The sequence below is a fragment of the Parasteatoda tepidariorum genome, chromosome 11, assembly GCF_982258835.1.
Source record: "Parasteatoda tepidariorum strain Cologne lab strain chromosome 11, Ptep-v5.0, whole genome shotgun sequence".
NCBI classification, from domain to species: domain Eukaryota; kingdom Metazoa; phylum Arthropoda; class Arachnida; order Araneae; family Theridiidae; genus Parasteatoda; species Parasteatoda tepidariorum.
Genome location: NC_141765.1, coordinates 41,150,606 through 41,164,782, shown reverse-complemented (window position 1 = coordinate 41,164,782; position 14,177 = coordinate 41,150,606). Strand labels below are relative to the sequence as shown.

Genomic DNA, 14,177 nt, shown 5'->3' with positions numbered 1-14,177 from the left:
TTAACAAGTCTTGCATATTGGTTTGTTTTACTAACTCGTTTAATGCTAAATTTATATAATTACCAGAATGAATTAAAATTTGTTAATCTCATTTATTAAGATATAAAGAGTATTGGTTAAAAACTTTTAAAATCCTGTTAAATTTAACAACATTAATCTGTATTTTGATTGGTAACATAAAGAAAACTTGTTAGAAATAATTTTAAAAAAGAAAAAGAAACTGTGATTCTCCCCCCGCCCCCAATAAGTTAACCACCTATCTAAATCGACTACTAAAGCAATGCCCTACAAGTGGCTAACTTACAGAAGTTTCACTGTTCCTTGCACTTTCGCAAAAGCATTTTTTTTTTAAGTGTAGAGCTTATTGACTCATTGACAAATACATACGATAGTACGTGCTCAAGCAAACAGAATCAAATGAAGTTACAAAGTAAAATTTAAGAAAACTCTAGCAAAAACATAAGGATATAAAGTCACTGGGGTACCTAGGATCGTATAACTATTGTTTATTCAAAGACTTAATAAAGGGAGAGGACAACAAAGAGGCAAGAGTCAACTATTTTTCAAGAAATATAAAATATGACATTTCTGCGAATTAAGAATATTATTTCTAGGACGACCAACAGAGAAAAAAAAAACAATTTGTAGTCTCTCTCGTTATATTTCGAATAAAGTTTCGTAAATGTGCTAAAAGACGAAACTAAATATTATGAAAATTATCCAAATAAACAACAGAAACAATATGGAGAAGAAGAAAAACTTTCAAAGCTTCTATAAAAACAAAAACAGATAAATTTTTAAAAAAATCTAACACTATATTGTTAAGAATTGGATGACCACATAAGAACAATTTGAAGAATAGACGAGATGATTTTTAGAACTGAAATGCTTAAGGTTGAAAAATGTGATTAAACGAACTGGATTGGCTTCAAAACGCAATTAAAGTTTGAAAAAGTTCTTGCTTTCTTTGAAAAAAATTTTTGTTCACAGAATCACTACCAATACAAATGCTTTGTATTGGTTGTGCAACTCCTTCAGAAGAACGAGTTTCGGAATTTATTTCTTACTTTAACACAATATGAGCTTTCGTAAAATGTTAAAAAAAAAAGTTTATTTTTGGAAAAGTTTACAATATGGTCATTGTCTCAAAGATCTAAGTGTAAGGAAAGTATTTCTCAGAAATATATTTTTATAGTGGAATGGAATTTTTCCTACCGTTGGAAAATAACTTGTATATCTCAAATTAAAAACTAAGATTTAAGGAAGAGTTATGAAGCAATAATATTATAAATATAACTCTCTTAAGAAATATTCTTTTTAAAAAAAAACTTACAATTTTATTTTTCAAAAGTTAAAAATTGTTTTCACGAGTTCAAAATAAGTGGTAAAAATTTTATGACTTCTAAAAAAATTTATAAAGAAAAGCTTTTACATCGGTAATGAAACAGGGAGTAAATTAAAAAAGGGGAAAAAATATGCATATATATTTTTATGTTATTACGTATCATACAATTGGAACTAATTATCGTTGTATCGACTCTCAGGTTTGAGATAACAAATTGAGAAAAATAAAATATTTATTTGCAAATAAAAAACATATATTGAATATAAAAGAAAATGAAACATTTCAAATTTTTTGTATCTAAACAGGATCAGTTTAATAAAAACATTTATCAATACCACTAAGGTGCAATTTCAGGTTTTGTGTTCATCTCCTGCAAAACAAAGAATACAACAGAAAATTAATTTATTATCCAGAATTGATTTAATTAATTGCAATAAAAAAGTTCAATTTCAGGAAAAATAAAAATGACAAAAATAAAATAAAACTATGTACTTTAAAGTACAATATACCTTATTACCACCACCGATATACCTTACAAAATTTCAAAAATTTAGTAACAAGTTTCTGTTAATACTGATAACCAAAATGAATAAACACTCTTTAGGAAACCTTAGACATGCTACTCCAAAATATGCTAAAGTTTTGAAGGATAAAATAGCGAACTTTTGTTCATTTTGAGGTAAAGAACTTTAAATTCTAATGATTACTGAAAACTATGTGATTGCAATACTTGTTGCTATAATTTAAAATTTTTTTTTTTTTTTTTTTTTTTTTTGGTTAACTAAATTTCAGTGACGATGAATGAAATAGTAACAAAGGATATGCACCATAGATAAAATTAAATAAAATTCAAAATTTAAGATATGGTTAAATATTATTGTATTGAAAATAGTATTGTATTAATTTTCGTATTAACGAAATTCGTTTGATTTCTATTCGTATGGCCGGATATACTTGGTACCAGATATAACTTCTTACCACAAAATGTTCATGCTTCTAAAATAAAAAGTCGTATTGTAAAATAATAATAGTTACCTTTTTTGAATTTTCAATTAATTTTAAAAACTATGCGGTTCACTCTTACTAAAGAAAGTCTTATTTTTAAAAAAAAAACATTTCTATCACTGTATAGAATATTTACTTTAAAAGCACTTCCTTTATTTTCCTAAGAAATAATTTAACCGAAGTTTTAATTTTTAAGTCCATTTTAAGGTTGTTGAACTCAAGTCAAACTAAACTTAGTACATTCACATTTCTGGATTAATTCCCTTTTAGCGTGATGAACGTTTATCGATCTTTGACCATTATTTTTCCACAAAAGGTTTTTTTTTTATTTCTATTAAAACGCTTTTTTCACTGACAAAATATTTAATGGGAAATATTAAACTTTCATGAATAACAATAGCACACTGCAAAATAGAAAACAAAAACAATTCATTTATTTTTTTCACTTAGATGTTTTATTAATTCGGCAGTTCACGAACAATTTTGATTGAATATTGTAATTTTTTTTATATAATAGCGGTAAAGTAATATTTTTTTATTGCATTATTAGTTTGGGACTAAATGAAATATAAATTTGCATTTTTAAAAATTTCCTTAAGAAAATTGATTATATCATTAAATCAAAAACTATAAACGCAATAAAAAAAACTAAAGAACCGCAGAAAGCTGCATTTATACACAGTGATTAATAGGATTATTTTACCAAGATGTGACACCTGTCGAGAATACCGTTAAGTACAAAAGAATAAAATTTTGTTTAAATTTATAAGGCATGCGCAAAGCGATTATACAACTTTCAAAGTTACAATTTTCAATTTTTTCTCCGAAACATGAACCTTGCAATATAAAAAAAGCGGCACCAGGCAGATATGAAGAAAAAAGTACTTTATAGACTTTCGACGCTTCAACTCTGTGGTTCCTTGGGGTATTCATCCACTTTTCCTTCGAGGTTAATATCTTCCTTACCTGTACTATGCATGATTCTTTATCGCCTTACGAGATCATCGCCAACAAAACCAATTATTTTTATTTTTTGAAATGCCGGATGCTATTTAGGCAAAGTATGAAATAATCGTCCTGATGAGGTTATTATGTAAATGATGTGCATGTTACTGTGAATGACCAAAATCGGCGGCTGTTGACTTTCACCGGTGAATGTTGACAATCAAATTAGTCGCTTTGGTGAATGTCCGAAATATTTATTACATCCGATTTGATATTAATTTATTCGTGGATATAATTACATTTATTCGATATTTTAATACTTACTGACGATAGATTAGAACAAACATCAGTGTTTGGAGTATCGGGCAAATATATACCGGGCAATGGCACTTGACCATAAAAAAACATCAGTGTAGGATATACCTGGCAAATGTATAATGGGCAATGGCACTTAACCAGACCTAATATGACTAGACCTTTGGTAAATGTCCGAAATATATACTAGGTCTAGTGCCATTTTTGCTATAGCTTAAATATTTAAAAAAAATTAAACAAAGCGTTTGAATCAATTTTAAACTGATAACGAAATTATTGCTTTAAAATTAAAAAAATAATAATAAAAACTGCGCCTGTAAAGTATAATTGAAGTAGTTGCTTTATACAGCGCATGTGCGGAAAAAAATTTCAAAAAAAATTATCCAGGTGCATCTAAAAGTGGATGAATATCCCAAGACACTTTACTAAATATATCATTCTAATTTAAAGATTTTTTTTAACATAATAAATTTCGACGGGAAAAAGTGTTGCCATTTGAAAATTTTCAAACTGTCACTTTAACCATATTCGTAGAAGTTCAATAAATGTTGGCACACATCCTTTAATACATTTTCACAAAATTCAATTCCATTCTCCTGTGCAGCATGATTTCTTATGGATCATATGCTGGCAAAGATCAAGTAAAACGGAGTAAAGTAAAACGGAGTAAAGTAAAACGGATCAAAGTTGAAGAAAAGATAAAAAATATTGCTCTGAGAAATCACCATTTAAAATTTACGAAAGCTTTTATTATTAGATTTACACCATTAAACATTAATTTAAACTTATATTTTTAGAGCAATTATCTCTACAGTCAAAAGTAAGTAAAGCATAGATTTTTAAAAAAAATTGCAGTAAGAAAGTTCAGGGAGAAATTATTACCAAGTCTAAATTCCAACTTATAAGTTGTAAAGTTCTGAGGGTAATTTTTTTAAGTTCAATAATTAGTTTTAATTGTTATACAAAAATACTAATTAATGTTCAGTTAATAATAACTATTCCTCTAAAAAATGAGCAAAACTATGAAAACTTTCCCCCTCATAAATTTGATCTCCCCTAGTTGACCACACTGTGATCATTAATAAGAAATAGGTAAATTCTTCACAACATAAGCTCGCATTCATAAATTCCACTTCATAATTCTTTTGGCAAAATTTGCCTTTTTAATACTTACTTTCTGTAATTGGAGAGAACACATTAATCCAAGAAGAGGATTTCTTTCAATTCTGTCAATTTCAAAACAGGGATTTGGGCCGCGACCCTTCATTGATTCTCTCAGTAGCTTCGCGTCTTGATATAACAACTCATCGCTGGTATAGCCCGGTTCATGTAAATCAGTATCGAATCTGTCGACAAACAGGCTTTCAATGGACTGCTCAGACTCATTATCCTTAAATATTTTTTTATATTTTTCTTCATAGTAACCACCTTGGGGTCGAATCTGCAATATTTGGAATTTAAGGTTAGTTAAATATCAACTTTCAGCTTCGTGTGGATTAATTTCGTTAAATCGTGATTTTATTGTTATATGCTTAAGGACATCATGAATAAGTTTTTTTTTTATGATATGAATTTTTAGTTTTGATATTTAAATTATATTTTTTCTAATTTAAATGTAAAACAAGCCGGCGAGGCAACTATCAGAGAAAAAAAATAATAGAAAGTGGTCGCAAAAATAGTAATGTGACTAATGCAACAGGCATAGATTTGATTTCATTTTAATTTTACTATACCTAATCTTTTTTAATTCTAAGTATACTCACATAACTTTTATTTTTGAAAACGAAAAAAAAATAAATAAATAAAACGGGAAAATATAAAGGAAAAAGGGAAAAATTGTGGTCAAATGCTATTTTTTCTTTTCTGAATTGACATCGATAAACACCACAGCATTTCGAATCATGGGTTGCAAAAACTATTTCAATTGATGTTTGTCCTCTTGTCTTCGGATTGGTTTTCAAATCCTGCCTATGTATGTGTTTCAAGACGTCACAAAATACTTTTCCTTCGTCAGTATTCATATTTAGGGGAGGCCCCGCCCATTTAAGGAGTATCGCTTATATTTCTGTATAATATTGAGTAATAATCAATATTTTTGTATGTTTCTATTGTTTTATCATCTAATTAAATAATGCAAAAAGAATAAACCAAAAAAAGAATAGTTTACATTACAAAAATAGAAATTTAAAAAAACATTTTTTCAGCTCTTTTGAAAATGTGTCGGGTAGCCCCACCCAGTTACAAAAATTATGTTTTTTAACTGTTTTTCAGGTGTAAATGAAGATGACCTATGTATTGACAATAGATAAACCTCATTTATCATTTTTACCACAAAATTATTTTATTTATTACATATTTATATACTTTTAGTGAATTCTCTCATTTAATAACAATCATTTAATAACATCAATATTTGTTGTTAAAAATGCATATAACATTCAAATTTGAAGCAATAAAATAATAATCTTTGCAACCGTACATTTATCGACGAAATAAAATTGGGCTGTGATACCCGACATTCATGTGAGAGGGGCTACCCAAAATCCAATTTTTTTGTAAATTTGTAATTACTCGAACAATTTTTCACACATAAATTTCTTTCTTTGTGCAAATTAAACTACATACTTTGATGTTGTATGTATGGAAAAAATTATTTTTTTAGCATTAAAATGAAGTTTAATCGAAACATTCAACCAATTTTCCTTAATTTCATGACTACTGTATTCAACATATTTTCAAAACTATTGTTTACCATGCTACCAGCTGCATAAATGCTTGAAACTTTGAAAATAATCTTTTTTTAATATAACAATTAATGTCCAATGGCCCATTGACTTGAAAAAATATTCTATACATATGAAATTGACAATGGACGGGGGTAGCCGACACTTCCCTATATTAAACTCACCATCAAGATAGTAATTATAAGTTAATAATAAAAAGAATATAAAAATACTTTAAATTATTATTATGTAAATACATTAAAAATGCCTGCTGGTGAAAAAGAAATTCTAAAAAAATTAGCAAACAGCTGTGGCCATAGCAACGCATGCAATGACGACGCATGCGCACTGTTTACTATTACTCTTGAACACAGTTGAAAAGTGTGATGACGTCCAAATAAGGTGTGCACGCCATCAAACCCAAAACAACACCCATTTTGCCAATGGGTGAGGAAAAAAAACAGTGGTGATAGAATATGGTCCAAGCATGTGAACTCGCTAGCAAATAAATTGATAACGAAATAATTTGTTTACTATTTTCTTTTTTTATTTACCTTGAATCTTGCCTACTCGAAAAATAGAAAATTGAATTATGCTACATTTTTTTATCACAATAAGAATTAAGACATTTTAATGTAAATATTTATTATCAACAACAAAAAAAGAAAAAAAATTAGATTTTTGTTTTTTGTTTCTTAATCTAATATATCTAGTTCTTATTAATTTGAATAATATTTTTAGGGACTATAACATGAATAATTAAACCACTTGATTACTAGTTAACCATAAAAGCGCCAATTAAACAAATGGTGAAGTATCGAAACGTTCTTTTGCGAATATTCAGTGCTTTAGCTGGTACCATTTCATAAACTGCATTATATGGTATTCGAAACAAAAAATAAAGAATAAAATGCAAAAGTATGGAATTTCGTAATACATTAATAAGTGCCAATATTTTGATATTTGACAAGAAAGTAATGTTTCGAAATAATTAAAAAAAAGTTTTTCGATAACTTACTTGCATATCGAGCAGTCCTTTGATCATTCCACTAATAGCAAATGGAGAAAACAAAAATCGTTCATTATCTGGCATTGGATCTTGGGCATTTGTAAATGCTTGTAAGCATGCACATAACATAAACAAATATGACGAGAAACTGTAAATAAAACATGAATCATTATAATACATTTAACTCCAATAGACCTATGGAAGACATTAACTTAATCCTTTAATGAAGAATTTTCAATAAACATATTTTTCATGTTTTTTCCACTATTCAGTATTAATTTAGTGCAAAATAGGTGAAATATATATTAAATTTAACATTTTACTAATTTTGGTTTTTGACAATGTCCTTTTTTGTGTTAAAGGTAAAATTTCCCAAACATAGCTCACTTTCAAGCAATTTTTTTTTTAAATTTGCTCTTATTTGCAGTTATTTGGTTCTAAAAAAAACAATAATTAATCATTAAAATTTCTTTAATTTGCAAAATCAATTATTGATTAATTTTTGAATATGAATGCAAATAATTTAAACTTTTTTATTGAATTTTATATTTTACAACAAATATAATTCAGAAAATCTAACCAATTTTTTAGTAACTGTTAAACTTTTTATAATTAAAAATTCCAAAATATAGTTCTACTTGTAATTAGAGCATCAGAAAAAATATATGAAAAGAGCTGGTGTTCCATCTGCGCCAAAGTGTTAAGGACATCGTAAATAATGTTACTTTACTTTTGCGTTGTATAGACAAGTTGTTCACTTTTAACAACGTAAGGTGAGATTGCTTTGTGTTTGCTTGGTATGTTTACCTTCAAAAGACCTTAACTTCAAAAGTCTAACTTCCAAAGCATTAGCAAAGGTCAGCAAGATTTAAGTCTGGGAATCATGGAGGCCAAGCTGTAGGAAAATGACTGATGTCATACAGTAAGGGCTAATAATATGGGAGGATACTTTATAACAATGAAACAGTATTCCAAACTTGTCGAAGGATGTGATGAACGTGACATATTTTAAATGAAATGGAATAGTGTTGGAAAAACTGCTGTAAATGGTCTCTTGAAATTTTATAATTATTAAAAATGCTGACAATATAAAATTTTATCTCAATTTCTCTTGGTAATGAATATTTTCATTGCTGCAATAATTTTATTCCTATCGTACTTTTTCAATCATTTTGAACTTAAGGTATTAAGCTGAACCATTAATCAAGCAAGTATGCAAAACACTGACTACATTATAATTTGAAGAGATTTTGAATTTGAAGAGAGTATTTTTAAAAATATAGCGAATTGGAAACCATTCTAACTACCAGTATTCATAATTAAAGAAATAAAAATTGATATATTACATAATAGAAAATTAAGCATTGTAACACTAACTTCATAAAAATATTTTAAAAAATATTACATTTTCGGCTAAGATCCTTACTTTTTTATTTAAATATCTAGTTTCCAGAAATCAATTGAACAAGTGCTGCGGAATAGTTACTTTTATAACAGCAGCGAAAAGAATTTTAAAAAAAAATAACCGTAGGTTCTAAATATCTCATAATAGTTCAACAAATATATTTCAACAAATATAGTCCAGAAAAGATGTTATTATATTTACTTTGTTGATTTAAAAATATTTCTAACTAACAAAGTAAACATAATAATTAGCATGTTTTCCTTTCAAGTGACATTAAAACGTTAATTAAAGTTTATTAATCTTAAGAAAATAAGTTATTATTTTTACTTTCTGTCACTGCATATAAGGAAAACATAAACGCCCAAAGTCTTTTTGAAATATTGTTCAACAGAAAATAACCACGCCCAAAACGTGTGGGAGTTATCCCAAAGGATTTTATTAGGATTAGTACACGTTTTTGTTTCCAACAGTTTAAATGAAAGTTTTCTATTGGAAGTGCTTTCTGAAATAATTTACTTTCCAAACTTTAATTCAAGAATATTTAAATCAATACTATTATTAAGTTTAAGATCAAAAAAATATTTTATTAAAACTGAAATCCATTAAAAATTTGAACTTCTGTTCTAAGTATTAGTAAAATTTCAACAGAAGGTACAAAAACCCAATTTTAGAAATTAAAGCAATTTAGCAATATAACCCTTTGACTCAGAATTCTTAATAAACACGTTTTTCATTATTTTGTATTAATTAATGTCAAAATAAGGGGAAAATATTTTATTAGGATTTAAATAATTTATGATTTTTAAAGCAGTCTAAGGCCCCGGTGTCTTTTTTTGCGTTTAAAATAAATTTTCCAAACACGGCTCATTTCTAAAAACAATAATTTTTCAAATTTGCACTTATTTGCAGTTATTTATATCTAAAAGAAACGGTCATTCGTCATTGAAATTTCTTTAATTTACAAAAACAATTATTGATAAGTTTTTAAATATAAATGAAAAGAAAATTTCAAAATACATTTTCTTGAATTTTATGTTTTAGTACAAATATATAGTTCTGATAATCTAATAGATTTTTTTAGTAACTAGTACTGTTTTTTATAAATAAAAAATATCAAAATGTATTTTTGCTTGTAATTAGAGCGGAAGAAAAATATAAAAAAGACACCGGTGTCCCATCTACGTCAAAGAGTTAAAATGTCCTTCAATGACATAATAAAATATTATAGATTGGAAACAATCGCTTTTACTCTAAGGTGGAAGGAGTAAGACCACCCTGAGAATTCTCAAAGTCAACAAATGTCAGGAATTGACTGGCTTGGGACAGTATAAATTCACACTTTTTCCATAGGTGACTTTACATCAAACCTTGGTATTTCTTCCACGTAGGTACTTTACAAGTATGCAGAATCTTACTGCTTACACTTTATCTCTAAAAATACAATTAAAAAAGCTCTCTAAACTATGAAAATGTGGTTTAATATAACATTTCCTCAATTTCTTCAATTCTTTTTAATTTGAATATAATAGTGCATTTATTTCAATTTTCCGATTTGTATTATTCAAATTTCGGAAAAAGTGATTTTAAAAAGTATGATCCAGTGATTTCTAAAAAACAATCCGGCTTCAATCTGATCTTTCGTAATCGGTTGAACTATTACAATTTTTACAAACGACAACAGCTCTTAACTTTTTGCAAAGTCGCACTACTTTTTAGAACTTAACCGTCAAAATAAATTTTACATTTTTTGTAACTTTTGACGTCTAACGCATATTTTAACACACTTATCCAATTACCTAAGAGATTTTACAACATAGTACAAAAGTCTTCATAAAATGTTTGAAAACTGTAATAAAAAGCTACTTTGATAATTGGGGTTATTTAAAATAAGTAACAAAGATGATTTTTTTAACGGGGAACAACACTTTGATTTTAAAATATTTTCTAGTAGTATATCTAATTTTATGGATCGCATAGTAAATAAAATCATGAGTATTTATTTTTACATTATTCCCTATGTTTTGAAATTGATTCAAAATGGCTTATAAAATCAGTTGGGAAACGTACGCAGTGATCGATAGTGTAAAACAAAACGGTAACAAAACATTACTGAAATTCAAAGGCAAAAATTCTTCCGGTATCATTTATTACGTTGTGCAGTCATTTTGAAACTTGATGTTTCTACAATTATTTCAAATAAGTAAAAATCCCTGCTCCTTTTATGTACTATAAATACGCCTCAGTATTTAAAATTACTTAGAGGAATGCATTGTATGATTCAAAAACAATTTCAGTCTTTACAAATAAATTTTTTTTCTAAATATTTGTTTTTATTAGTAATATTGATTATTATTACATCAACTCGATTTATGCTTATAATTTGAAAATTCATTTTATGTTTGCTTCCAAAATCTAATGGCTGAGCCTTTCGGTTATTGTCTCGGTTATAGCCTTTTATTCTACCCTGATTAAGTCGAATGGAAAATTTTACCTATATAATAAATTTTATTAATTTACTTATTTAATTTTTGTGTTAAAAAAAAAACACAGTACCTTACAAAATACAAAAAGTAAAAGAAAAGAAAATACCACTTAACGATGGAATGCCTTTATTTGCAGAAATTAGAATTGTAAGGAACTATTTGCAATGCATCTTTTTTTTTTAATTTATATAAATAATGTTTAACACATAATAATACAAAAATAATCATATTACTTGAGATATGTGATAAAAACTTGTAGTATTACTTACACGCATGTTAAATTCATTTTTAAGATTTCTGAGTTACAACTTTAATTACACAACCAAAATTCTCAATGCTGAATTTTCATAAAAGAGTGTGTGCTGAATATGTAAGTTAAAAATTTACTTCTGTTCGTTATATGTTGAAAGTTCAATCGGTGAAAAATGAACGAGTTTTTGGGTTGAATGAAGAAAAGGACTGTTGATGATGATGTGGGGGGGATCTCTGCTACTCGCTTTTATCCCCCTTGCTGTAAGGTGTATTTTTGTGAGTTGAGTTGTTGATGCTGAAGATGAGGTGATGAGAGTGTACGCTGTTCTTGAAGAAGCGAAACAAGTTTACAGTAGAGATCAAAATTAAATATTTTCCAAAACACTTTTGGAGAGGAAGATTAGAAAAAGTTAAAAACTAGCATTTGGTGGTTCCAATACTTTTGGAGAAACACGTTCATCAAAACAAAAAAATAAGAAAAACATACTCTTTTTCCCAGGCGCTCAGAGAGGCTTAAACTAAAACTTAAAAATTAGTGACTGCATTTAATTATGGATTTGAAAACTGGAGGCTAGAAACGCTTAGTTGAAATTAAAAAATCCACTAAATTTTTGAGAAGATTATCGTATTGGTTATAACTAAGAAGACGGTGAAGGGAGAGTGGAAAAACTCCGATTGAGGCGCGCAGTGTTTGTCTCTGATGCTCGAACTTTTTGCATTCAAAGAGGAGGTGGATAGCAGATTCTGGAAGTTGACAATGGTCGCACAAAGGGGAGTCTACGAGCCCTATTTTTGCATAAATTTCGTTAAGTTGGATTGTGTTGCTTCGGAGACGCGAGATTAAGATATCGTATTTTCGGGTTGGGAGTTGATTGAGGGAAGTTTTATTAACAGGGTGATCAAAGGGGAAACGCTTGTGGTATTTTGAATTAGTCCGGAGGTTACTGAGTTCGCGGTTTGAGTCTAAAACTGCTGAATATGACAAGTCTTCAGGTGAGATAAAAGAGATGGCTCGAGGGGCATTGGTGGCGTGTTTGGCCAGCTTATCAGCGGTTTCATTGGGGGGGATGCCAACGTGTGCTGGTGTCCAGGCGATCGTGATTGATTTCACTTTTGCACTTGCTGAAACTATCTTGTTTTGTAAGAGGAGGATGCTGTGAGGGGATTTATGGGTGGCTGAGATGAGGGCAGTGATTGCGGACTTACTGTCCGATAAAATAACGTAATCTAGATACTCGGTAGTGAATTTTGTGACTGCTAACCAAATCGCTAAAACTTCTCCGGTGAAAACTGAGTTAATAGGATGGATTTGAGAGATATAAGACATGTTGTTCCTTGAGTTAATAGCCGCAATACCTGTGTTCGTACTGGATTTTGAGGCATCGGTAGCCAGGATGACAAAGTCTTTCCAAAGGGTGTGGAGGGTTTCCTGATAGAGAGGGAGGATTTCGTTGGGATTTTTCGTAGTTTGAAAAGGAAGATCGTGTACAAAAAGACAGAGGTTCGGGAGATCTGTGAGGAAAACTGGAATGTGGAAGGGGATGATATTGAATTTACTTATGCCTTTTTGGCTGAAGATGTCCTGAAATTTGAGGAAAAGGTGGGGTTTCTTTTTAAGTCTAGTAAAATGGAATTTATGCAAAAGGCGATTTATTGGGGAGTGAGAGCCAAGGGAACAGTGACGGAGGTAGAATTTTTTAGCTGCTAAAACAAGTCTGTGTGAGATTGAGGTAGTGCCGGCTTCTCTGTGGAGGATATGAATTGGAGTCCATCGTGGGAGGCCCGTTGCTGCGCGGAGACTAGAGTTGTAGATTGTTTCAATTACTCGGAGATGTGATTTTGGCGCAGAGAAGAGGATTGGGCTGCCATACTCTAAGATACTTCTGATTGTGGCATTTACAATCTGAATGAGGTGGTAGGTTCGAGACCCCCACTGAGTGCTAGAGATGCAGCGGAGTGCATTAATTTTTTTTAAACATTTCTTTTTTAGGTATTGAAAATGACCGAGGAAAGAAATGTTTGCAGTGTAATGGATGCCGAGAATTTTGATGGAATTAACTTGGGGAATTCGTTCGTTAAAAATTGTTAACTGAATCGTAGGTGACAGACGTTTGTTAGAGAAATTAATAGTTGCACTTTTTGAGGGTGAAATAGCCATTTTCCACTCTGTGCACCAAGCTTGAATGGTGATGATGGCATCTTGAAGTTTAGCAATAACCCTGTCAAAAGATTTTGCAGCATAGTAAATGTAGATGTCATCAGCGAACACAAGAATTTGAACTCCAGTGGGAAGGTGTTTGTGAATGTCTTTAAGGTAAAACATAAAAAGAAGGGGGGAGCGGACACTGCCCTGCGGAAGGCCCTGGGGTTGCTGGAAATCTTTAGACCGGGTGTTGCGCCAAGAGATGTAGAAGGTTCTATCGGAGAGAAAGTTTTGTAAGAAAAGTGCTGTTTTTCCAGATATGCCGACCGAGAGGAGTTTGGTGAGGAGACCATCAATCCATACGTTGTCGTATGCCGAGACTAGATCGAGTGCAACACAAACGATAAATTTTCTCCGTTCACGTGCTTCTCGTATGTCATGGTAGAGTATTGAGTGAGTTGTATTACAGTCACGAAAGGGGAGGAAGCCAGTGTGGGAGGGGGGGAGGATATTTTGCTGAAGGCAAAAATTAAGGAGCCTTTGTAAAAGCAT

General features: G+C 29.7%; 2 protein-coding genes across 2 annotated transcripts; both read right to left on the bottom strand.

The window, feature by feature from the left end:
• Positions 1–1,559: 1,559 nt before the first annotated feature.
• LOC107453251 (uncharacterized) lies at positions 1,560–11,719 on the bottom strand. Its single transcript, XM_016070012.3, has 4 exons — positions 11,500–11,719; positions 7,352–7,490; positions 4,785–5,051; positions 1,560–1,715 (listed from the first exon to the last, which is right to left on the bottom strand). Exons 1-4 carry the CDS (start codon positions 11,514–11,516, stop codon positions 1,683–1,685), a joined length of 456 nt encoding a protein of 151 aa, XP_015925498.1. The 5' UTR covers positions 11,517–11,719; the 3' UTR covers positions 1,560–1,682.
• A 334-nt stretch (positions 11,720–12,053) lies between these two features.
• On the bottom strand, positions 12,054–14,177 carry LOC147801363 (uncharacterized). Its single transcript, XM_087154480.1, has one exon. It carries the CDS (start codon positions 14,175–14,177, stop codon positions 12,054–12,056), a length of 2,124 nt encoding a protein of 707 aa, XP_087010606.1.

What these genes read in the sequence shown, in the direction of transcription:
- LOC147801363 (XM_087154480.1), bottom strand. Translation starts at nt 14,177, where the DNA reads ATGCTTTTACAAAGGCTCCTTAATTTTTGCCTTCAGCAAAATATCCTC.
- LOC107453251 (XM_016070012.3), bottom strand. An exon ending in AAGGACTGCTCGATATGCAA is followed by an intron (nt 5,052 to 7,351) that starts GTAAGTTATCGA and finishes CAAATATTGCAG; the next exon opens with ATTCGACCCCAAGGTGGTTA. An exon ending in GTTCTCTCCAATTACAGAAA is followed by an intron (nt 1,716 to 4,784) that starts GTAAGTATTAAA and finishes TTTGTTTTGCAG; the next exon opens with GAGATGAACACAAAACCTGA.